Below are 26504 nucleotides of genomic sequence, written 5' to 3'. Positions count from 1 at the left end.
GTGTCCCAGAATATTATTGTCTAAGTCAGTCTCTTTATACTCACAGTAATCCCTCTATCCGGCTTGTTGTCAGAGCTGCTATCAGATCACTGAAATGAGGACCCTCCAGATTGTTATTTGACAGGCCCAGTGTCCTCAGTGTCTGGTTATTTTGTACTCCAGATGCTAGGTGGGGACAGGAACTGTCTGTCAGGTGATCATTCATCAAACTATAGAAGAAGAGAAGAATATTACCAGAAGAAAATGATTTTCTTCCCCCCCAGAATAAATGTAACTTTTTATAACCCCACTTGAACAGAACAGAACAAAAATTTATCTTTATTGGTTTCAGTTATGTTAGATCACTTTATAAAACTCCAGTAAATATAATTGTTTAGGAAACAAAATTATAAATGTAGTCGCTGGACTACAGAAACATGGAGAAGGAGGCACTGGCCTCTTTACAGTCAGGGGGCAAGCTATAGCCAGGAAGGTCTAAGGACTTTAAAGCAAAACGTTGAGGGTCATGGGACTTGAAAATCCAGAAGATCAACCCTAGAATGGGAATCATGGACTGCAATAAAACAGTTCCCACAGAAAACTGAAACAGAGGGGGAGTGGTGGAAAAACTTTTATTGGACTGATGCAAACAACCTCATCCCCATGGCAGCATAGGAGTCCATGCAAGGACATCAGCTTGTGTACCAGCATCTCCGCAGGAAACCAGACTGGCAGAGACTGGAGCTTGAGGCTTGAGACCGGAGACCAGCGGCACAGACTGTGGGGTTCCTATCCATCTTGCCCGTGCTATGGGGAGACTGAAACATCTTCCCTCTTCACTTCTAATGACTGGAGCTATCTGTACATAAGCAAGGAGCCTCTTTCCTACAGTGGGAAACTAAAGCTGCACCACAGTTACTGGTAAGATGGCTCATTGTTCACTTTTCACACATTGATAGCAGGGACTAACTGGAAGCAGAATACTTATTAAATAGCAGCTACACTGCATGCTAATTCATCAAGACTGCATGCTAATTCATCAAGACAGATAAGTGTGCCAATGCTGCTTATGAGCCCAAATGTAGCCAGCAGTAGAACACAATAAAGAACTGCCCCCCTACAAAGCCATTATTCTAGCCTCTATCTAATAATAATTTAAAGGACACCTCCACCCAGCTAGCCTAACCCTAGCAGAGTCACTGGTAATGCACTTGAAAGTATAATCCCCTGAATGCAGTTCATTCTACAATGTCCATTGTTGCACTCATGCTGATCCTGGTGCATAGTGTTCTCCTATTCCTACAGCTGAATATTGATAATAATGTACAGTATGTTGAGTTGCACTACTACTGTTGCTAATCCACTTTTATGCCTTTATCGTTCCCAATCAAAGTATGACACTATATGAAGACTTTCTTTCACTGATTCATTCGGTGCCTGTTTCCTGACCCAGCATCATTACTGTGTACCTGGTATTGCTTCAGTGATTATTGTGATATTGAAAGCTTTGCTCATTTAACCTAGTGTGTCAGAGGGGCTGGAGTCATTAAGGAGGTCAAGGCAAAAAACATAAGCCCCATTTTATCGTGTGGCTCCTATGGGGTAGCACTACATAAAAATCGTATAATGGAATACACGTACACGTTATTATTCGTCATACATATGTTAAGGTGGGTGATATCTCCATACGCAAGATTACCAAAGAATATTGCTGACATAATTTGTATTGTGCTATCATATTGATTTTTTTAAATATTATTTTATTTCTGATAAATCAGCTCTGTTCTCATAGGAAGTAATGGGGAGATCCCAGTGGCGGCCCGCCTATAGAGGGAACAGGGGCGCCGCCCCCCCAAACGAAGCAGAAAAAAAAAAGATTAAATTAAAAAAAAGGTCAAGTTTTCGCCCACTAGGGGCGCCGGACTGTGTGCTGGGTATGGGGGGGTGGTGTTTTTGACCCCACCCTCGCCCGGCAGAGGCGCCGATTAGCGCTCTTCTGGGGGTGTGTCGGGGCGCAGAGCAATGCGCCCCGAAACACCCCACTTTAATGATGTCCAGAGGTGTGATTGGTCCAGAGTCCAGCCTGGACCAATCACAGGAGGACATCGGACCTGGTGACGTGACGCCTGGAGGCGGTGCACCGCCCCGGCGTCACGTTCCCCTTCAGTTCCCGCCCGCCGGAGAAGAGGAGACAGGAGAGCCGCCGCTGCTCGTGAGGAAGAAGAAGATCGTGTCACCAACGCAGCGCATCCCGTCGCCGCCCCGGGCATGCCGTCCATGACTAGTGAGGTAAGGTAAGTGTCTGCTTTGAAGGGGGCACGCACACTGATCTCTGCATTGGGGACATTGCATGTACGCTGGTCACTGGCTGCATTGGAAGCACGCACGCTGATCTCTGCATTGGGGACATGTACACTGGTCACTGGCTGCATTGGAAGCACGCACGCTGATCTCTGCATTGGGGACATGTACACTGGTCACTGGCTGCATTGGAAGCACGCACGCTGATATTTGCGTTGAGGACATGTACACTGGTCACTGCATTGGAAGCACGCACGCTGATCTCTGCATTGGGGACATGTACACTGGTCACTGCATTGGAAGCACGCACGCTGATCTCTGCATTGGGGACATGTACACTGGTCACTGCATTGGAAGCATGCACGTTGATCTCTGCATTGGGGACATGTATGCTGGTCACTGCATTGGAAGCACGCACGCTGATCTCTGCATTAGGGACATGTATGCTGGTCACTGCATTGGGGACATGTACGCTGGTCACTGCATTGGGGGCATGTATGCTGGTCACTGCATTGGGGGCATGTATGTTGGGCACTGCATTGGGGACATGTATGCTGGTCACTGCATTGGAGGCACACACGCTGATCTCTGCATTGGGGACATGTACACTGGTCACTGCATTGGGAACATGTATGCTGGTCACTGCATTGGGGACATGTACGCTGGTCACTGCATTGGGGACATTTACGCTGGTCACTGCATTGGGGACATGTATGCTGGTCACTGCATTGAAAGGGGGCATATATACTGGTCACTACATTGAAGGGGGCATGTACTGTGGGACTAGTGCTAGGGGGCCTGTACTGTGGGGTTTGTGTCAGGGGGTCTGTACTGTGGGATTAATGCTAGGGGGTCTGTACTGTGGGGTTTGTGCTAGGGGGTCTGTACTGTGGGGTTTGTGCTAGGGGGTCTGTACTCTGGGATTAGTGCTAGGGGGTCTGTACTGTGGGGTTTGTGCTAGGGGGTCTGTACTGTGGGGTTTGTGCTAGGGGGCATGTACTGTGGGGTTTGTGCTTGAGGGGTTTGTGCTGGGGGGGGTCTGTACTGTGGGGTTTATGCTAGGGGGTCTGTACTGTGGGGTTTGTGCCACTCTCAGTGAGTGTAACCCATAATAGGGTGTCTCTCACAGTATATCCCATAATAGGGCCCCTGCTCCCTATTATGGGATATACTAGTACTGATGGACCCCTTAATATGTGATCTATTGGGAGAATTTGTTCACTCAAGCAAAATACAGGGGACAAAATGGGTAGAGTCTATAAGGGGTGGAGCTTCTGAGAAACAGGAGGGGTCAAAATGGAAGGGCGGGGTCTTGCGCCCCCCCATCTTAAAACTTTACCAGCCGCCACTGGGAGATCCCCCAACAATGAATGGTGATCATTTTCATGTAAAATTACAGGAAGCTCACTGTAGAGCTGATTTGTTACCTGTAGATCTATAAACATCTGATCTGTTACCTGTAGTTTTACAAAAATGCGGTCTGCTCCTACCCTGTTGCTGCTCTGCACTGAAAGGTAAAGTTGTTGCCACATCTTACCTACTGTTTATTAAAGCTAGAGCTTCATGGCCAGGCTGTATATCCACATCCCTATTGAACCTGTGGTTAGACCAACACCCCTCCTTTCTTGAGCAATAGGTTTTATTCCCAGCTGTTGCTAGTTCTTGCATGTTCCTAGTTCCAGTCTTATGGAGTTCCCAAGATCTGTGACCTGTGTCTCAAGTGATTCCTGTGCCTCCAGTGTTCCCTATACCTCTGTACCTTCATCGACCTATGCACTCCTGTACCTCAAGCCTTCTCTGCACTCCTGTTCCTCCACAGACTCTGTCTCACTGTGAACTCTCTCAAGTGACCCCTGTATTTCTGTATCTCTGGTGACCTTGTTCTTGTGTTCCTGTGTTCCATAGTTCCTGTCTCTCCATTTAGTAGCCTTGGCCTTGTATCTGACTGCACTTGTCCGTGGTCCTGCATTGACCTTCTGACTGTTCTTGTTTCTGAGATTACCTACCTTGGAGTCATCCTGCAGCAAAACATATGACCCTTGCAGGGTAAGGTGGTAAATACAAGAAGATGAGCGAACATCTATTTGCTGGGCCCCATTGGGAAGTATTAGCCTGAAATAACTCAGCTCTGAGCACAGTCTGTGCTTGTTACTAAGGTAACATTAGGAGTCTAATAGACCTTATGTCTCCTTAAAGAGAACCTGTCATCTCCATTATGCTATCACATAGGGGACTTGCTACCGCCTTGTTAAAGCAATAAAGTTAGGGGAAAAAAATGTTTAAAAAGTAAAATCTTTATAAAATAAACTAACACCCTCAGAAATTTCAAACCCCCAAGTACATACCCCTATGAGCACAAGTGAGTGCCTCAGGTGCGCATGAGTACAAAAACAATATTTGAGCACACATTATGATTCAAGTGCATGCTGAACCAAGAACAGTAACTTTGGGGGCATCGTTCATGGTTAACTTTAAATTGATAACCTGTAAAAGCTTTTGGTACATTTTTGTACCATAGTTTTTCACTGTTTAATGAAGGCACACAGTTTTGAGGATTCACATGTTTGATATCTATTTACTCAACGCAACCTCATCTTTTTTTTTTGCCAAGAAATTTAGATTTGTGTGCATTAGATAATTTGAGTGTATTTTTTCTGAAAATATCGATAATTTGATAAATAGTAGTGTAAATATTGTGTAACATAAAACACTGCAATTACCAGGACAGAGCTAGCCAGCGAGCGGGATGTCGGTGTGATCTGGAGCTCCGGCGGTTTAGGGGAATACAGCGTCACGCTGCGATAGCACAGAGACCATTCTGTCGGCCAGTCCAGCACCTCTACCCTCCCAGGACACCCCTGACCCGACTCAGCCATGTCACGAAAGAGAAAGCAAGCCGGGAAGCCACAAAAACGTTTGGCTTTTTTCCAGCAGCAGCAGCGTGGGGAGGCCCAAGATGGTGCTGGCTGTTCTTCCCCTGTTGCATCCGGGCCTGACCTCCGCATCTGGCAAGCATACTCAGAGGAGCCTACAAACTGTGAGTACCACTCCTAGAAGCTTTTCTTCTGGCAACTCGACCCCCAACTCGGGCAACCGGTTAAATCCTGGTTTAAATCAGAGAAACACCACTCCTCTGCCATTTATAACCAGGCTCCAGATTAAGGAGAGGATACCAGGGACTTGCCTGATTCCATAAAATAATTCCCTACTTGCAACCAACCAGTACTTGATACTGTTCTGAAAGACATGCTGATGTCCCTCCTCAGCACATTACAAGCTGACCTGATTACAGGCATACCCCACTTTTAAGTACACAATGGGACCAGAGCATGTATGTAAAACGAAAATGTACTTAAAGTGAAGCAATACCTTTTTTCATTTCTCAATGCATGTAAATACACTAGCTCCATAGGAAATCTTGGTCAGCTTGACATGGCATTGCTCCCAAACCATGTGACAAGGACACCATTCTTGGGGAGCATGTTAAGGGGATCCAGGACTATGACATAGTAGATTACCTAGGCAAGCTGGCCAGCCACAAACATGATATGTTGTAGTCCTGGGTCCCCCCTCGGTACTCCCTAAGTTTGGTATCCCTGTCAATTATGGTTTGGGAGCAGTGCCATGTCAAGCTGACCAAGATTTCCTATAGACGCCAATGTTAAAAACCAGGAGTAGTGTCATGCCAAGCTGAACAAGCTGTGTCCTTACTCGCAAGTGTACTTAAAGTGAGTGTACTTAAAGCAGGGTATGCCTGTACATGCATGTACAGATTTGACAAAGATTTAAAACAATTGGAAAGCAGGGTCGACCATATTAAATGCAAGATGGGGGAATTTGCTACTACTATCAATGCATTAGTGGATGAATCTGGGGGGGAGGATGAGATGGACTGGGTCAAAGCAAAGTTAGCAGTAATTGAGGATAGATCCAGAAGAAACAATATGAAAATTTGGGGGATCCCTGAAAATATTCTACAATCTTACCTATCCCCATATGTTACCTCCATGTTCAAACAACTCCTCCCCAGTCCTTAGAGACATTATTCTTTGTCCACCTTTTTTTCATATTAAGGAACAATTATTGTCCACTATGCGCAAAAAGGAAAATATACCACCACAGTAGACCACACCACCTGCAGTTCTATGCAGACCTGTCCCAATATACCTTGCTGAAAAGGAGGAACCTCAGCACTGTCACCAAGGCCTTGAGGAACCACAACCTGACCTATAAATGGGGTTATCCCACCCAGCTCATTGTCACCAAGGAGGGCTGCAACTACACTATTGACTCCCTGGAAAAAGGTATCGCATTGCTGTGACAATGGCAGATTGTCCTGGAGGCGGTGGCCTCACCCCCTACATCAGGAAGGGCGGGTCGGGTGGAGCAGGAATGGAAGATGGTCATTAATAAAAATGCTAAAAAAAGCATTCTTAAATGACAATAATATGATCACCACTAAACTTCCCCTGAATGGCATAGCTGTTGCGTACGCTCCATGTGCCCTCACACACTACCTGAGCAGCGGATTCTGCAAACGGGCGATTTGCCCAACCACTTAGGAATACCTTTCTCTACTCTTACCAGTTGCTTTTCTGGGGACCTAAGTACTGTTTGTTTCACATATTTTTGTTTCTTTTTTCATTTTGAGTACTCTATGATTACTCCTACGATCTTCTTGATGGCTGCTTCCCAAACATCTCTACCCACCTTGCAATCTTCATGGCAAATGTTGTCACAGTTCTTATCCACTTCTTGGCGTCCGGACCATGTGGTGAGTACTGGCCTCATGTTTAATCCCACACAATCTCCTGACATTTCATCATGGGAGTTAAGTTTTTGACTATTAATGCCAATGGCCTTAATCATCCTGTTAAAAGAAAATCCTTGTGGCAGGAAGCACTAAAACACCATTGTGATATCTTGTGTGTGCAGGAGACCAACTTCAGTAGCTTAGCACCACTTCAATGTTATCATCGGAATTTTCCCCACATATTTCTCACTAAAACGGACTCCAAGACAAAAGGAGTTATAGTGGTAGTTAGGGACACGGTGACCTTTGATCTGCATAAAGAAGTCACGGACCCTAAAGGCAGATACCTTGTCTTTGTCTGCTCGATTAACTCCAAAGCCATTCACAATTGCTAATGTCTACGCCCCTAATGTCCAGCAACAACGCTTCTTCGCTAAAATTATGAAGATAGTCCGCAAACATCAACAGGACAGTTTAGTATTGTGCGGGGACTTTAACATTACCCCTGATCCCTGCATTGACTCCACTAGGCTCCCTCCATTGACTCCACTTGGTAGATCTCCTGCACTTCAATGTCATATACAGAGCCACGAGTTGTATGATGTATGGCGTTGTTTCCATGTAGGGGAAAGAGACTATACCTTTTTTTCCAACCCACATGGATCATGCACGAGGATTGATCTCTTCCTGCTAGAACGCTGGCTACTTCATAAGGTCATTTCTATGTCTATCAACCCAATAACATGGTCCGATCATGCATCGGTTACTTTGACGATTCAGGATGTACTCCCTGGCCAATCTGCGCCTATTTGGCGGCTTAACCCTCGACTATTTTGAGTTTGCAACTGACTCATCTGTGTGTTTTGCTGACCATTGCTTGAGAAGGGGAAAGGAATTTGGTCAGGTGTTTGCTATTTGCATTTGCTAATGAGACTAGCCCATTAAGGTGTTACAATTGTTGCTGGGGGAGGTGCTGTGAAGGAGTGTGTATATATAGAGAAATACTAATTAGCTGGCCTAATTTCATTAGCTGCAAGTACACCATTGCAAGTACAACATTTTAAGTACAGTGAAGAGATATTGCAGGAGATAGTCAGGAGGTAGGCTGGAAGGTGGAAAAAGAAAGAAAAGGTAAGATTTGTTTGACTTAAATTTACAAATTTATTTATTTTATTTTTTTTTCTCTCCTCTTTAAAATGGCAGACTTGGTTCAGTGCAGGAATTGTTGTGCATTTATTTCATGTTCCACTCTTTGGAGATTCGGATGCTGTCAGATCTGTAGGCAATTCTCCTTACTGCAGCAGGAAATTGCATTTTTGAAATCAGAGATATTTAAATTATCTGTTAAACAAACTCCAGCTGGGACTGCTGCAATGCCACTGCCACAGAGGACCCCCAGAAATGGCAGATGGGTTACTGCAGGTTCTGGAAGACTTAGAGTGGTGGATAGAAGACATGTCCCACAGTCGGTGGTTCTCCAAAATTCATTTGCAGCACTCTCAGAATGTAAGGACAACATGGATATGGACTCAAGCACAGAGGGTGAGAAACCATCGACTCCTATGTCTAATGTATGCAAGACTGCAGCCAAGGACAAAAAAGATAAAGTGAAGTCTCAAAGGAAGCAGCTGTTGCTGGGTGATTCAATCATAAGAAGTGTGGAGCTTAAAGAAAATGGTTTTGTGAGATGTCTCCCTGGTGCTACTGCTAGGCGAGATAGAAGACGTATTATTAATATTGTTAAGCAAGCAAAGCAGGAAGGGGACGTGGACGTTCTTGTCCATCTAGGGACAAATGACCTGGCTTGCAATGAAGTGTCAGAGGTGAAAAAATCTTTTATCACACTTGGAAATGACATACAGGATTTTGCATCCACCATCTCATTTTCTGAAGTTCTGCCTGTGCATAATGTTCAGAATGATAGGCAGAGGCGCATAAAGGAGTTCAACATATGGCTTAGTAAATGGTGTCAAGAGCAAGGATTTGGCCTTGTTTCTCATGATAGCTCTACTTGGAATAGAAAGGAACTGTACAAAAAAGATGGTTTGCATCTTTCTCTCAAAGGAACAAATATACTTAGTGAACAACTCCAAGAATTTGCGAAAGAGTATTTAAACTAGGAAGGGGGGGCAAAAGAGAGAAAATACAAGAGTCCAATTGCCCCCCGAAACAATGCCAGAACAGGTCAGAAGCACAGAGGTTAAGAAATGATAAGCTCAGAGTCCTGTCTACAAATGCTCGCAGTTTAGGTAAAAAAATCAATGAACTTGGGTCAATAATGGCATCTGAGAATGTAGATTTAGTGGCTGTTACGGAAACATGGTTTAATGAAAGAAATGACTGGGACATAACCATACCAGGATACTCTTTATACAGAAGAGACAGAGAAGGCAAGAAAGGAGGAGGAGTGGCCCTGTATGTGAAAGATAGCATTAAATCTAACCGAATACAAGTTGGTGAGGCCAACATAGAGTCAGTTTGGGTTACGTTGCAGTTTGCTAATCATGCAGTAACTCGTGTAGGTGTGATATATAGACCACCTGGTCAAGTTAAAGAACTAGATGATCTACTAGTTGAGGTAGTAGGGAGGAATCGAGCAACTATAGACCAGTGAGTCTGACATCAATAGTAGGCAAATTAATGGAAACCCTATTAAAGGATAGAATTATGGAACATCTTAAATCCCATGGATTGCAAGATGAAAAACAACATGGGTTTACTTCAGGGAGATCATGTCAAACAAATCTTATAGATTTTTTTGACTGGGTGACTAAAATAATAGACGGTGGAGGTGCAGTAGACATTGCATATCTAGATTTTAGTAAGGCTTTTGACACTGTCCCACATAGAAGACTTATCAATAAACTACAGTCATTGAACATGGACTCCCATATTGTTGAGTGGATTAGGCAGTGGCTGAGTGACAGACAACAGAGGGTTGTAGTCAATGGAGAACATTCAGAACAAGGTCATGTTACCAGTGGGGTACCTCAGGGATCTGTACTGGGACCAATTTTGTTTAATATCTTCATAAGTGATATTGCAAAAGGCCTCGATGGTAAGGTTTGTCTTTTTGCTGATGACACAAAGATATGTAACAGGGTTGATGTTCCTGGAGGGAAATGCCAAATGGAAAAGGATTTAGGAAAACTAGAAGAATGGTCAGAACTCTGGCAACTGAAATTTAATGTGGATAAGTGCAAGATAATGCACCTGGGGCGTAAAAACCCAAGGGCAGAATATAGAATATTTGACACAGTCCTGACCTCAGTATCTGAGGAAAGGGATTTAGGAGTAATTATTTCAGAAGACTTAAAGGTGGGAGGACAATGTAATAGAGCAGCACGAAATGCCAGCAGAATGCTTGGATGTATAGGGAGAGGTATAAGCAGTAGAAAGAGGGAAGTGCTTATGCCGCTGTACAGAACACTGGTGAGACCTCACTTGGAGTATTGTGCGCAGTACTGGAGGCCATATCTCCAGAAGGATATAGATACTCTGGAGAGAGTTCAGAGAAGAGCTACTAAACTAGTACATGGATTACAGGAAAAAACTTACCAGGAAAGGTTAAAGGACCTTAACATGTATAGCTTGGAAGAAAGAAGAGACAGAGGGGATATGATAGAAACCTTTAAATACATAAAGGGAATCAACTCGGTAAAGGAGGAGAGCATATTTAAAAGAAGAAATACTACCACAAGAGGACACCGTTTTAAACTAGAGGGGCAAAGGTTTAAAAGTAATATGAGGAAGTATTACTTTACTGAGAGAGTAGTGGATGCATGGAATAACCTTCCTGCAGAAGTGGTAGCTGCAAATACAGTGAAGGAGTTTAAGCATGCATGGGATAGGCATAAGGCTATCCTTCATATAAGATAGGGCCAAGGACTATTCATAGGATTCAGATATATTGGGCAGACTAGATGGGCCAAATGGTTCTTATCTGCCGACACATTCTATGTTTCTATGTTTCTATGTTTCTATGTTTCTATTGCAAGAACAATGGTTTAAAAGAGAACTGAACAGCCAATTGGCAGAGTATTTTGAATTTAATGAAACCTCAGTAGATGATCCTTTCACTTTATGGTGTGCTCATAAAGCATTCATGCAAGGGTTGTTCATTAAATTGGGAGCTAGGGCTAAGAGGCAGCGGCAGAAACATTCGGATGCATTAGTAACAGAAATTGCAGCCTCTGACACCTTGAACAAGACATCCCCATCTCCTGACTTGTCCCTTAAATTGTCCAATCTTCGTAACAATCTGCTAGAGGACTATGAAAAGACTAATAGACATTTAAAAATGACTTACTATGCCGCTGGGAATAGAGCAGGGAAACTCTTAGCATTCAAACTAAAAGGACGTAGGCAAAAAACGAGAACCCCCTCACTGCGAAATCCTGTCACCAAGTTAACAGTGTCTCACCCCCAGGACATAGCAAACGCTTTTAGTGAGTATTACGGCTCCCTTTAAAATCTGGCTACGGACCCCAATTGTGCCCAACCCAACTTGAAGGACATTGACGACTTTCTACTCAAACTGAACCTGCCACGCCTATTGCAAGACCAATTGGAATCTCTTAACACTCCGTTTAGAGTACTAGAAATCCAAAAAGAAGTATTGTCTCCCCCTAACAACAAATCCCCAGGACCTGACGGGTACACGGGGGAATATTATAAAACCTTTAGAGATACCTTAGCTCGCCACATGGTCAGGATGTATAATGCTGCAGCTGCCTCTGTGCCATTCCCACAGGAAATGCTTAGAGCATACCCTAGTTACCCTACCAGCCGGGGAAGGATTCTAGTTTGCCACAAAACTATAGACCCATATCCTTGTTGAATACGGATCTAAAACTTTTCACAAAACGTATCGCCCTTCGATTGGTGGATATTCTTCCACATCTCATTCATCCAGATCAAGCAGGCTTTACTAAGGGACGCCAGACCACAGACGCCACCCGTAGACTGATCAATATACTGCACTTAGCCAAAACTAGTCATACGCCATCGCTACTCCTAGCTTTAGATGCCGAAAAGGCATTTGATAGGATCCACTGGGGTTATATGCGTTGCGTTTTTTAGGTATTTGGCTTCAGTGGTCCTATCTTAGCTCTATATGCTAACCCCCCGGCTCAGGTTTATACGAATGGGGTGCTCTCCACCCCATTTGCAATAACTAATGGCACACGTCAAGGATGTCCTTTGTCCCCATTGGTATTTAGCTTAATGTTGGAACTCTTGGCTACATGTATCCACTCACACCCCGATATCTCTGGTTTTGGCTCCTTTACCTCGAAACATGTGATTAGCTTATTTTCCAATGACATAATCCTAATGCTGACGAATGTGGAGACTTCCCTGGCTTCGGTACATGATGTTTTGATAATGTTCTCGAGACTGTTACTATAAGGTGAATGTTTCCAAGTCACACATATTGGGGTTGAATTTCTCGCAAATGGTCTACACCAGGAGTTCCCAAACTGTGGGTCTGGACCCACTGGTAGGTCGCGAGCTGCGTTTGAGTAGGTCGCGCTGAGCCGGGAATCACTGAGAGTGGGCCCACCTAAATTGTGCTTTGCGAGCCTGCGCAGATTACAGAGAGCCCGAATCACGATGGATTCAGGACCCCGCCCACACAGTTTACGGAGGCTGGTCTGCATTTCCCATGAGGAGGATACTTGCATCAGTGAGTACGTATGTGGGCTGGTATGTAGGATAGGTTTATGTGGTGCAGAGCCAGCTCCTTGGTCCTGCTGGCGGAAGCGGTGGTGGCTAGACTGGTGACTTGATTCTCTCAGCTATAGCGGGCAAAGATGGCAGCCTCGGTGTCATAGGAGGACCAGGTTGGCTGGCGGTGTTAGGAGCTCATGGCAGCTTCTGTGACCCCAGTAGAGGATCTGAAAGAGAAGAGCCAGGACACCAAGTCCAGCATAGAGCTCCTCATCATGGAGACTCTGGGTGAGGTATATTTGGCCCTGGAGAGGGCAAACAGGGGCTTCACCTTTACTGTAAACTACTGGAGAAGGAAGGAGGGTGAGTGCCAAATAGCCTGCTGATCACTGTCCTGGGGTGGTTGATTTCTGTCCTCTGCCTGCCTTATTCTGTCTATGAGGGTGCTGATTACTTACAACTCCGCTTATATGCCACACATGCCACAGGTTTCTGACCCTTCACTTAGAACATCTGGCAAGTGTATTCAATAATAAAATTGAAAAGTAGTATATTGATATTTTTAATTTAACATCCCCTCCCTTAAAATATGCATTAGTATTATTATTACTTGCATTTATATAGGGCCAACAAATTCGGTAGTGTTTTACAATATTCAATTACAAGCAAGTGGGTCCCGAAAAATAACTGTATTCAGAAGTGGGTTTCAGCCCAAAAAAGTTTGGGAAGCCCTGGTCTAGACTACCTTACAAAGAAAATTCCCTTATCCTTGGCAACCTAGGGGGATCCAGTATCTTGGGGTTACTTTGACGCCAGATACCACCTCCTTGCTATCTGAAAACAATTCCATATCTTTGTCCTGTCTTCCAAACAAACTTAATGAGATATCCAAAACGGAGTTATCCTGGTCAGGTCGACTAGCGGCTTTTAAAATGGTATTGTTACCACAATTATTATTTATTATTGTTTAGGTCCTTGCCCATCCCTGTCCCGAGAAGCTTCTTCAAGAAGGCACGAGCATTAGTGAACAACTTTCTGTGGAGGGGCAGGAGGGCAAGGTGTGCATTTAGCAAACTGATAACGTCCAGAAAAGCAGGGGAGATGGGTAATGTTGTCCTAAAGGACTACTACTTTGCCTCCATTCTAGCGCAGACTAAGTATTGGTTTCCACAGGCAGCCGCTTTACCGTGGACTGACTTGGAAAACCAACAAGTCACAGGTAATGACCTACACTCTTTCCTTCTAGCAAGCCCGCATGCAAAAGAAGCTAATGATATTTTTGCCCCTACTATTAGAGCTACACAGTATGCTTGGCAGGTGCTGCTGAGCACGCATCATCAGAACCACCCTTTATCTTTAATACAGTTTCCCCTCTTGGGAGCCATTCACCTTATCCCTAATATATTCTTAACAAATTGTCTAACTAGAGGAGTTCACACGATAGACGATCTTATGATAGGCCCAGCGGTCAAAACGTTTAGAACGTTACAACTGGAATTCCATATACCTCCGAAAGAACATTATACATACCTGCAGCTGCATCACCTGTTGCGCACATCCAAACCCATAAATGTTTCTCTTCCATGGGACATGGTGCAATTTCTAACTTCCCCCACCACCAAAATTATAGGCATCTCATTGTTTTATAACTCTTTGGGTAATAGAACAATGGCAGAAAGCGCTGAACACAAACTATTCCGCTACCAAATGTGTTACTTTGTAGGAAGTTACACAGAAGATTAAGCTGAGGTGGTATTTTACTCCATATAGGCTGTCAAAGTTTTCATCTGGAGGATCCCCTCTTTGTTGAAGGGAGTGTGGTGGTGTGGGGACTATATTCCATGTTATGTGAACCTGTCAAAAAATCAGGCCTCTATGGGAGGGAATATTTGCTTTAATTAATAACACTTATAATATGTCCATCCCAGCCACACCAGAAGTGGCTTTATTTTCCATGGGCCTTCGTGAATTTAAATCTGGAATCAAAGCCCCTCTCATCCACATTCTCTTAGCAACAAGAATGACACTAACACGTCACTGGAGGAGACCCTCTCCCACCTACCATTCCAGAAATTATACAATTGATTAATACACAGGCATTTCATTTGCGTCCTCTAAGGGACGATATGCTAGTTAAAGCATCTTGGCACACATGGCTTAGTGGGCAAGACTTATCCATATGCTGATTTAAATTGTTTTGGTTAACGAGTACTCATTTCACTATGCTTATTTGTTCTTTGATCATTGTTATACTGTACCTTTGTTGTTCACCTGACACTTTATTCCTATTGTATTTGCTCTTTTACGAGCGAATGTTATGTTCTATTTGTAAATTCTTAATAAAAATTTATTGAAATTAAAAAAAAATGGATTTTTGTAAAATCTTACCGTAAAATCCTTTTCTCTTAGCTCATTGACAGACGTAGTCCTCGGTGATACAGCACCTTCGGGTTATGTTGCCTCCACAGGAGTAGGACTAGACAGGAAATAAAATGCTCTGGCCACACCCTAGGGGCAGTCCCCGAGGGTATATCCTCTCTCTCTCTACCACAGCAAATCAGTTATGTCACAAAAGCAGTGTTTAGAGAATTTAACCCAACCCAACTCCAAAACAGAGGGGCGGGTACTACGTCTGTCAATGAGCTAAGAGAAAAGGATTTTACGGTAAGATTTTACAAAAATCCATTTTTCTCTATCGCTCATTGACAGACGTAGTCCTCGGTGATACAGCACCTTCGGGACGTCCCAGAGCAGTATCACAAATGAGGGGTGGGAAAATGGAAATCAAATCCAAATCTAGAAGGCCCAACCGGTGCCAACTAGAAGTTTACAATGCTCATCCTTAATGATGAGACTCAACAAAAAAATTTTCAAACAGAAAAAAACCCTCGAGGTAGACCACCGGTCTCCTCAAATTGCGGCCTGCAAAACCTTGCGGCCAAATGAGGCATCCGCCGATGCCATGACATCAATTTTATAAAATTTTGTAAAGGTATGTACCGACGACCAGGTGGCCGCCTTACATACCTGGACCACTGACGCCTGATGGCGAAAGGCCCAGGAAGTACTGAGCGCTCGAGTGGAGTGCGCCCTAACAGGGAACGGAGGACTCTGACCCTTAATAGAATAAGCCTGTACCACCGTCTGTCTAATCCATTTGGCAATAGTCGCGGCAGATGCAGGCAACCCCTTTCTGGGGCCATCCGTGATCACAAAAAGTGAATCCGTCTTACGGAACGATTCCGTAGCCTTCAGGTATACCCTGATTGCCCGAACCACATCCAAGGAATGCAACGCATGTTCCCGATGATGATTGGGCTGAGGACACAAGGAAGGTAGTACAATATCTTCATTCAGATGAAAATCTGAAACCACCTTAGGAAGAAAGGATGGCTTAGGATGAAGTACTACCTTATCCCTATGAATCACCAAGTATGGGGACTGGCATGATAAAGCAGCCAGTTCTGACACCCTGCGTGCAGAAGTGATAGCCACCAAGAAGGCCACCTTCTGGGATAAAGTAAGCAAGGGAATCTCCCTGATGTTTTCAAAAGGAGGTTTCTGTAGAACCGACAAAACCAAATTAAGATCCCAGGGCGGTAAGGGCGCGCGGACTGGTGGAGCCAGGTGCCGCACCCCCTGGATGAAATTCTGCACCAAGGACTTGGTAGCTAAAGGTTTCTGAAAGAAGATTGCTAATGCTGAAACTTGACCCTTGATGGTGCTCAAGGCTAGCTTCTGCTCAACTCCTTTTTGCAAAAAGGCCAATATTCGAGTCACCGAATAGATACGTGGAGGAAATCCTAAAGATTCGCACCACGCGATATAAGTCTTCCATGTGTGATAATAGACCTTGTTGGAAGTCGCTTTCCTTGCTTTAATAAGGGTAGGAATAACTGAAGCTGACAACCCTCTGTCCTTCAGTACTTGGGTCTCAATGGCCAGGCCATTAAAACCAGCGACTGTAAAGCACAATGGTAGATTGGTCCTTTAGACCGCAGATACTCCCTGAGACGCAGTTCCCACGGAACGTCCGCGACTAGCAAGTCCAAGTCAGCCAGGCTGGCTTGACGAGGCCAGCCTAGGATTCCTAGGACCACTGGCACTGACGGGATTTGAACCAGGTGTCCCTAGAGCTATCTGGCCCCGACCATCCGACAAAGTCTGGTCGTTTTCTGTTCCCACACATTTATCCGACACCTGATTCCTATCAGGAACGGTGATCTCCCCTGGTTGAATCTCAGGGACCGAAGTCACCCGGCTAGAGGCTTCTTGGTCTGTCTGGTCAACCAGATCCGATTCCTGTGGGGAATTGAGACTAATCTTAGGAAAAGGTAAAGGAAAAGATCTATTCAGGGAACGGTGACTACCGCTCCCTGTAGTATTTAAATGTTGGAAGGGAAGAATCGCACCGGTAGTAGTAGTCGATGCTCGATCTAATGCCCTGAATACCGGTGAAAACATCCCCCCACCCTCAACCCGGGTGGGGGCGCACCTTCAGGCTGTGTAATCCTTTGCTTCAGGTTTGGCTGAGTCGGTCCTCTGTTTGTCCGACCAGCCTTTCTTGAACCCTCCTGGAGGAGTCTTGCCTTTCCCGCTTGTTCCAGCCGGGCGTGCGAACCCTTTATGGGCGGTGAAGAAAGGTCCTCGCTTGTTGCGAGGTCCCTTAGCTTTAGCAGCCTGTGGCAAGAAAGTGCTCTTGCCCCCAGTGGCATCCTTAATAATTTCATCTAGGGTGGCCCCAAAAAGGCGATTCCCCTGAAAGGGGAGATTCGTTAAGGTCTTTTTGGAACCTAGGTCAGCTGACCAGCATTTTAACCACAGCACACGTCTGAGGATTACCGCTGACATAGATGCATGCCCTAATAGGGGGGTAGCATCCAAGGTTGCATCACAGACAAACTGTAGCCCTTGTATAATCTGTTCCATCAAATCAGATGTTCCCTGGGGGATATCTTTTCCCCTTAGGTCTTGGCGTACCAATCTCGCCCATTCCGTTAGTGTCTGGGAAACTAGACCAATAACAATTACTGGTCTAAATGCTGACCCTATCAGGGAGAAGATAGTGCGGGACTCCGCTTCCATCTTTCGATCCACCGGATCCTTAAAGGACAAAGTGTCCTCCACTGGGATAACCGTGGCTTTATTCAGCCTGGAAATAGGTGGATCCACCACTGGTGGTACCGTCCATTTCTTAATGATGGATTCCTCAAACGGATAGCGTCTAGCAATACGCTTGGAAATAGTAAAGGTACGCTTAAAATGCTCCCATTCTCCTTTAATTTTATTACCAAAACACTTGGGTACAGGAAAAACCTTCACCGTTTTGATGGGCTTGTTAGTACCAAAGGGAATCTCTGTTTCAGTTGCCTCTGCCGGTAAAACCTCAAGTCTTAAGGTTTCCTGCACCGCCACAACTAGTGCGTCCACCAATGCTTCTTCCTGAATTATGGCGGAAGAATGAACGTCCTCCTCACTGTCTGAGGGAGCTTTACCTGAGATAACAGCCCTTGCAGAGGGACCTGCAGCTGCAGTGACCGTCTCTGAATCTGAGTCAGAGGTGTCAGATAATATAGGGGTAGGCGGGGGTCGCTTTCTTGACCCCCGTCCCTGACAGGCCGCCTCCACCCGAGCCACCATAGACTCCAAAACTGCTGTAAATGCATCCATACTCTGTGCACCGGCGGGTCCCGTGGCCCCCTCGAGGGAAACAGGTGGGGGTACTTGTGTGGCAGGGTCCATGATAATTCCAGTAACTACCCGGAAAATACAATCCAAACTTAAATAAAAAACTTTTTTTTTTTTTTTTTCTTCCAGACCCCCAGCGCCACAAAAGCCCCTCAGTGTTACCTGCTAGGGATCCCTATCGATCGAGAGAGAGATAGATAGACCCCCAGGCTCACCACTTGATGCTCAGAGTTCACTGCAACAGGTTACAGCACTGTCTTCACAAACAGGAAGTCTTTTGGCTGGCTGCCCAGGAAGAAAGGAGGCGGCTCCGCCCCTCTGCACGTCTTCCGGCGCCTCCCCTAGCTCCACGAGGTGTTTGGGTCACCTCAAACATGGCCGCCCCCATGCTGGAGACACGAGGCTACGCCAAAATGGCGGCCTCATGCGATCTAGCAAACAATGGAGGCGGTTGTACCGAATAGCGGCGTGACTGCAGAGCATCACAACACCTTCTCTACATGGGGATTTAGCCTGGTCGGCGGTACCGGACCCTGGCGGACCGCATGGCCGTCGGAAGGCCTGCTATTGCTGGAGACTTGACTTGGAAAGCAGTCTACATGTCCGTGGCTTCTGACTGGTAGGATACTATATTATCACAGTAAGATTCCCATACTGCCACTGATTACAATCTTTTAACATATTTACAATTAGATTGTCAGCTCCCAAACCAAGCCTCCTGGCTTTTTGCACATAAAAATCACACTCAAAGTAGGGGGATCTGTGCCATGTTATAGGATAGAGGGGAACTCATCCTTACCATACAGAGAGGGGCCCGCGTTCACCACAAGACCCGTCAGGGGAAAGGGGGAACATACCGGAACCAGGCGGGCACCAACTCCTGACAGTACCCCTCTCCACCGGGGCGGGAGGGCTGTCGACCAATACGGACGCCGTGACTCATGGTCCTTGGCGTTTCAGCGAGACGTTTAACTCGCAGGGTCAGTCCCTCCAGTGGGACTATGTCGCAGCCGACCCAGCGCGGAGCTATGGCCTGCACGCGCTCGTAGGCTGAACTGGGGTGACCACCGGATCTCAACATCCAGCCCGTCGCCCAGTTCAGCTTTCTTGCTTGAAGATCTCACAGGAACACTGGAGAAAAAAAGCTGTCTAAAAAATCTTTTTAAGAAAAAAAATCCTGCCAGGACCGAAGATCCCAGCAAGGTATCTAGGTCCTTACTCCTGACTAGACAGAAAAAACTGATTTGCTGTGGCAGAGAGAGAGAGGATATACCCTCTGGGACTGCCCCTAGGGTGTGGCCAGAGCATTTTATTTCCTGTCTAGTCCTACTCCTGTGGAGGCAACATAACCCAAAGGTGCTGTATCACCGAGGACTACGTCTGTTAATGAGCGATAGAGAAAAAAAAAATTGCAATTACCACAATTTTATTCTACAATGTTTCTTTCTTCAGAAAATGTACAGAAATTGTCTATTTTATGCTGGGCATGCTTATAGCCTCTTTCCATCTGTGTGCATGAGGTCTGTGACACATTTTGATTTCATTATCACATTTATATACTATTTATGTGCATTAGATATGAAGCTGCCCCAGAAAATGATTGTCTCGGTTTATGTTATACTCACTATAATTCCTCTATCCGGCTTGTTGTCAGAGCTCCCATCAGATCACTGAAATGAGGACCCTCCAGATTGTTCAAGGACAGATTCAGTGTCCTCAGTGTCTGGTTATTTCTTATTCCAGATGCCAGGTGGGGGCAGGAACTGTCTTTCAGGTTATTGTCAGACAAACTGTAGAAGAAGAGAAGAATGTTAACAGAAGAAAATTAATTTCTCTGGATGATTTTCTTCTGAAATTGTATTAATCTATGCTGAGCTTTGTTCTTAGGAAGTTGTTGGGGAGATACCAAAGCTGAATAAGGGATGTGCAGTAATGGGGAGATCCCCGACTCTCAATATCGGTGGTCATGTCAGGTGGTAAGTATGTCATATAATGTCTTGATTGCTCATTGAAGTAGGATCTCCTACACCTACATCATCAATACAATCCTCCATCTTATAAATCATTGACTACTTTCCTAATCAATGCTGCGAGACTGTGTATCCCTACACACTGGGGAACGGCTACTACTCCCTCCATCAGAGAATGGTTCTCACAAGTTGAAAAATTGTCCGAGATGGAAGAGCTCATTGCAATTGCTCATGACACTCCACTCAAATTTGCTAAGCTCTGGCAACCTTGGTTAACATTTAAAAATACAGATACATACTCCCAGATAGTTGAATCATCCTAATAGAATCAAAAATTATCTTTTAATGGAATATACATCTTTTTTGCATTCGATTGTGACAAGTGTTCATAAATCTGGCATAGATGCTATCCTTACTTGTCTCCCCCCCCCTCTCCCCCTTTCCCTCCTCCTTCCTTCACCTACCCCCCCCTCCATCCAGGGAACATGCGGGCATGTTCCCCCATTATTTCCTTTTCATAAAGCTCCATATATAATTACCTCCGTGATACTTTAGTGATCCTATCCTACATAGAGATTCTATAAATATAATCCACCTATACTTTATAAAGGAAAACAATTCTACTGAAATTCATATTATTCTTTAATGGATTCAACTCAATAACCCCTACACATTTGCCTCTGAATTCTCTTTTTAATAAGTTCCTTGTTAGGTTATATTATGTATCTTTGGTTTTGTTACCTATTCAGTTACTATTGGATCACCGAGAATGTTGATCGGAATGATCCAACTGTTGTACTCTTCTTTATTGTGTACTTGTTCAATAAAGCTTTTTTGAAAAAAAAAAAAAAAAAAGATCAGACTCCCTAGTGTATGACCACCTAAAATGTCATCATTTTTATTAGTTATTAGAGTAAATGGAAAATCCAATTTTAAAAGGTTATAAAAAAACGTTTTTATTGCTAATAACAGAGTGCCTAGATCCATAAATTAGACAACTGTCTGGGATTAGCTATAGGTATCATTTTGGCATTATTTGATTTAGATAGTTTGGATGTAACGGTGTATCAGAATGTTATCTCAGTCAGTCCTCTTTTACTCACAGTAATACTTCTATCCGGCTTGTTGTCAGAGCTGTCATCAGATCACTGAAATGAGGACCTCCCAGATTGTTATCAGATAGGTCCAGTGACCTCAGTGTCTGGTTATTTCTTATTCCAGATGCCAGGTGGGGACAGGAACTGTCTGTCAGGTGATTACCATCCAAACTATAGAAGAGAAGAACGTTACCAGAAGAAAACGAAGCTCCTCGCCCAAGATTACATCTATTTCTTACATGAATTTAGCTTTATCGGAATCGTTTATATCAGATCACTTTATAAAACACAAGTAAATATCATTTTATAAGAGATGTTATAATATAGTAGACATATGTCCATATTTCCATCCATGTGTAGAGATGGTGATATCTCCATACACAAGATGACCACAGAATACCACTAACATTACTTTATCTGTTATTATTTTTTCTCTGCTGATAAGAGCTCTGTATTTTTTGAAAGTAACAGGAAGATTCCTGGCAGTAAATAGGGGATATACAGTAATGGAAATATCCCTCACTACTAAAAAGCAGACGTTCAGTAATGGGAAGAGCAACCAATAATGAATAGTGGATGTGTAGTAATGAGAAATCCCCACCAATGAACAACAGATGGGTAGTAATGAGGAGACCCCCAACCAGACATGGGAGTAAGTCACACATGTGCAAGTCACAAGCAAGTCTCAAGTCTTAACCTTCAAGTCTCAAGCAAGTCCCAAGTTATTGTGGCGAAAAGCAAGCAAGTCAAGTCGAGTCCCTGCTAGAAGTCAAGCAAGTCAAGTCATTTGTTTTGGTCAAGTCACAAATCAAGTCAAAATACTGATCTTCCCCAATTTTCACCTTTAAATCAGTTAAAAGTCAGTGGTCAGGAAAGGTTTTGTTTTATTTTCAACATTAACAAAACTGCTTAGTGCTTTTTTCTTGGCATATTAAAGAAACACTTTGAATGCTCAAATAGCTCAAAATCCTTCGTCCGGTCATGTTTCAACACCACAGTCACTAAAAACATGTTAAGTATTTCCATTGTTAAACAGCCAGTGTCCTAAAAATCAGAACACACTGAGGTGTTTTAAGTGACTGTGGTGTCAGAAACATAACAGGCACATTCATTTTGCTTTAACACATCTTGAGAAAATGCAAATATTTAATAACTTAAAAAAGTAAAGTCATTTCGAGTCATATGTCTCAAGTCAAAGTCAAGTCTCAAGTCATGAATACCAAGTCAAAGTCAAGTCGAGTCTTTTATTAATTTTAGTCAAGCAAGTCTCAAGTCCTCAAACTGGTGACTTAATTCTGACTTAAGTCAAGTCATGTGACTCAAGTCCCCCACCTCTGCCCCCAACATTGAATAGTGGATATGTGGACTAACAAACAACAATAAAGAGAGCAATGCACTGACCTAGTGCATTACCATTATTCAATTTAATTTCATGATTAAAACAAGTATTATACTCACAAGCACAATACACAACTGAGCATGTCATAAGAAACAAACAAGATTGCCTCCAGGTCCACAGCCCTCAACTGATGGGAAGGTCACACAGCATTCATGACGGCTTAAGTGTTTCAAGGGACCACACTCTTCCTCAGAGCCAAATAGTGTGAATGACCAAACATCCATTTATAAATTTTTATGTAATATTATACTGATCGGCCATGATGATACATCTCACCCCCTTGAAAATCAGGGGGTGGGGATCTGAGCATTACATTCTATGATCTATAAACAACATAGCCCTCTTGGTACATGGAGCCAGAGCCAAAAGGACCAATATTACTCATACCTTTATCCAGCTCATGGGTAATGTGTACTAAATTAGAGGGTAGCCAATAACTTCCATACCTTTTATGTTAGGCTTCTCCCATGCATTTTAAAAAAAATAGATGATGATGAAAAAGTTAAAACATGAGATTCCAGTGGATATGTATCAATGGGGAGATCTGCCAGCACTGAACAGTGGATGTGCTGTAATGGAAAAAACCCAATACTGAATAGCAGGTGACATGACAGCTCAAATGACATGAAACTCTTATGAGGCTTTGATGTCTCATTGCTGTAAGACCAGATTCCTCCCATGTATTACCACTTATAACCTAATCTGTTTTAATTAGTTACTAAAAAAATTGTAATCCTGTGCGTTTTGAATTTTTCATAAGGAGCCCTTTAATAAACAATAATTTTAGATTCTTTATATACGAAAAAAAAATTCCATACTTTTTTAGCACACAAGATTTTCATTAATTATTTTGGTTTTAAAAATACCCTGAATTTATTTTTTAATAGGCAAGGGAAAAACATTGTAGATTTATTTGGTATAATGTATAAGATATTTTGTATGACATTGTATTACTACGATTTTTTTCGATTTATTTATTTTCTGCAATTCATTGTGAATATTGACAACCCATATATGTGACAATTTATATATATGATGTCAGCTCTGTATGGTAAATTTAAAAAGTATGTATATTTCAGATTTCTAGATATTTTAAGCATTTTCCAGTACAATGGCTGTAATTCAGTGACTGGCCTGGGACGAGGATAATATACAGGGGGGCAACTGAGAATGGGTTAAATGAAATAAGATAACTAATAAATACAATGCAGCGCCAATCAATAAATAATCATAAATAGTGTAAATTAATAAATAATTAAATATTGAATAAATAAAGTGCATAAAGTGAATTGGTGCACCAATAAAGTCCAATAGGTATCAAATAGTCTATAATAAATATCAAAATTTAAAAAATAAATAAATCTTCAGTGCTGAAGAAATATAAGGTGCTGGTGCTCATGCTCACTCCACACTCTGGTGATCCGTGTAATAATGTGCTCAATAGCAGCTCACCCTAATGTCTGACCCATCTGTCACAATGAGTCAAACAAGTATTTATTTGCCGAGGACATATAAAATAAAACTCACATGGACAAGCACTTAAGCAGTGCGGGCTGCAACAGTCTCTTCCGACTCAGCTGGGATGTGGCTTCCGTGTGCAGGCTCCGCCCCGTACGTGTTACGTCACCCCTGTAACTTGACTCCACTGATGAAGTTACAGGTGTGACGTAACTTCATCAGTGGAGTCAAGTTACACCATCATATGCACCATTGTTGAATGTGACCTGGAGCCACATAAGAGGAGGGTGGAGGAGACAGAGCACTAAGGATTACGGTTGGAGATTCCTGTCAGAAACCCTTCATCCTTTAATCTGGAGAAGGAAGGAGGTGTATGGCATTACTCTATGGCATTAGTGCTAAAGCTTGTTTGACTCATGTGACAGATGGGTCAGACATTAAGGTGAGCTGCTATTGAGCACATTATTACACGGATCACCAGAGTGTGGAGTGAGCACCAGCACCTTATATTTATTCAGCACTGAAGATTTATTTATTTATATATTTATTACATTTTAATATTTATTATAGACTATTTGATACCTCTTGGACTTTATTGGTGCACCAATTCACTTTATACACTTTATTTATTCACTATTTAATAATTTATTTATTTACACTATTTATGATTATTTATTGATTGGCGCTGCATTGTATTTATTAGTTATCCTCTGGGTGTAGTGAAAGCACTTAATGTGAGCAGCCATCAAATATCACGATTTAGATTTACTTTACGGATTGCGCTGATTATTTCTTTTGCTTTTAAATGAAAGAAAATTACCCCAAATTGTAACTAGGTCACATTAAAAACAGCTATAGCCCATCAGAATAGAGTTAGGCTATAACTCCTCCAATTGGCTCTCCATTCTAAATGCCTCCAGTGGTCTGGAACTAGAAGGGGGGGGGGGTGTTGCAAGGTGAGCCAAGAGACAGTGATACGGGAGCTGCTGCACAGAGGGTGAGAGCACCCAACCACTTGCCTGCACACATAGAAGAGTGGTAAGGTGGCCGTATATATCCACTCAGATCACTTCTACAGTCATCTAAACATGGGCGAGGCACAAAAGAAGACAAACCCATGGATGTTATACCAGCCACAGGTTTATTTTCATTCTTTTACAGCTCCATTGTAGTGGTGGTGAGGACAGTGAAAGGATTAACCAAGCCTAATCAGAGGGAATACTGATAAAATCTTCCAGCCCAAATCAGTCTGTGGCTCCCCCATGGAAATCAATGTGTTGCAACTGCAAAGTTTAAACATTTTTAAATGTTCTCTTAGCATCTGGGAGGACGTTTATATTCAGATTATTTTATGGCTGATAACAGTGTGTGATAGGATCTAAGAAACCAGTCCAGAATTGTCTAGCTACATCTCAAGATGTATTTTCATTACATTATCATATTTATATAGTATTTATATTATCTATTATTAATGTTGTTAGATGTATAACTGGCTTTGAATATTAATGTCTCAGTCAGTCCTGTTATACTCACTGTAATTCCTCTATCTGGCTTGTTATCAGAGCTTCCATCAGATGACTGAAATGAGGACCCTCCAGATAGTTATCAGTCAGGTCCAATGTCCTCAGCGTCTGATTATTTCTTATTCCAGATGCCAACTGAGGGCAAGAACTGTCTGTCAGGTGATTATTCCACAAACTGTAAAAGAGAATAATGTTACAAGCAGAAAATGAGCTTCATCACTCAATAATGAATGTAAATATTCTCTATAAACAACAGAACTAATTTCTCATTTTTAGAATCATTTATGTTTGTAACCACCCTGTTATTTAAGGTGTCTAGTAAATGTAGTTTTTCTGGGTAGTAATCTGCCCAGGCCAATTTGTAGATTTTATTACTTGGTTTCTCCCTTAAGCCTTGTACACACGCAAGGATTGTTGGCCGACCGATCGGCCGTCTTTTGTCCAGTGTTGTTGTGTTGGTTGAAATGTGCTCTAGACTGCACACAAATTTTTTCGGCCAACAACAACCAACTTCAGAAGTGATGTCATGTGCTGGTTTACTTTCCGTGTGTTTTTTCTTCTCTGAGCATGCCCAGTCTTGCTCATCTGATTTTTGTCTGCCGAAATCTGTACTGACTGACGAACAATCGGCCGTTCTGTTGACGGCCAACAAAAATTTTATAGCAT

At 43.3% G+C, this 26504-nt stretch overlaps 1 protein-coding gene across 1 annotated transcript in view; it reads right to left on the bottom strand.

The window, feature by feature from the left end:
* LOC309569711 (NACHT, LRR and PYD domains-containing protein 12-like) overlaps positions 1 to 26504 on the bottom strand; it is a 1096074-nt gene that overhangs the window by 6041 nt on the left and 1063529 nt on the right. The window contains exons 11-14 of the mRNA XM_082275674.1: positions 25849 to 26013; positions 21465 to 21629; positions 20017 to 20181; positions 45 to 209 (exon numbers count right to left, since the gene is read on the bottom strand). Coding sequence (XP_082131800.1) covers positions 45 to 209; positions 20017 to 20181; positions 21465 to 21629; positions 25849 to 26013 — 660 coding nt within the window. The remainder of the gene's footprint in view (positions 1 to 44; positions 210 to 20016; positions 20182 to 21464; positions 21630 to 25848; positions 26014 to 26504) is intronic.

Source organism: Pelophylax lessonae (assembly GCF_965119305.1).
Source record: "Pelophylax lessonae genome assembly, chromosome: 13".
Taxonomy (NCBI): Eukaryota; Metazoa; Chordata; class Amphibia; order Anura; family Ranidae; genus Pelophylax; species Pelophylax lessonae.
The sequence above is the reverse complement of the archived record's forward strand: the minus strand, read 5'-3'. Positions and strand labels throughout refer to the sequence as shown.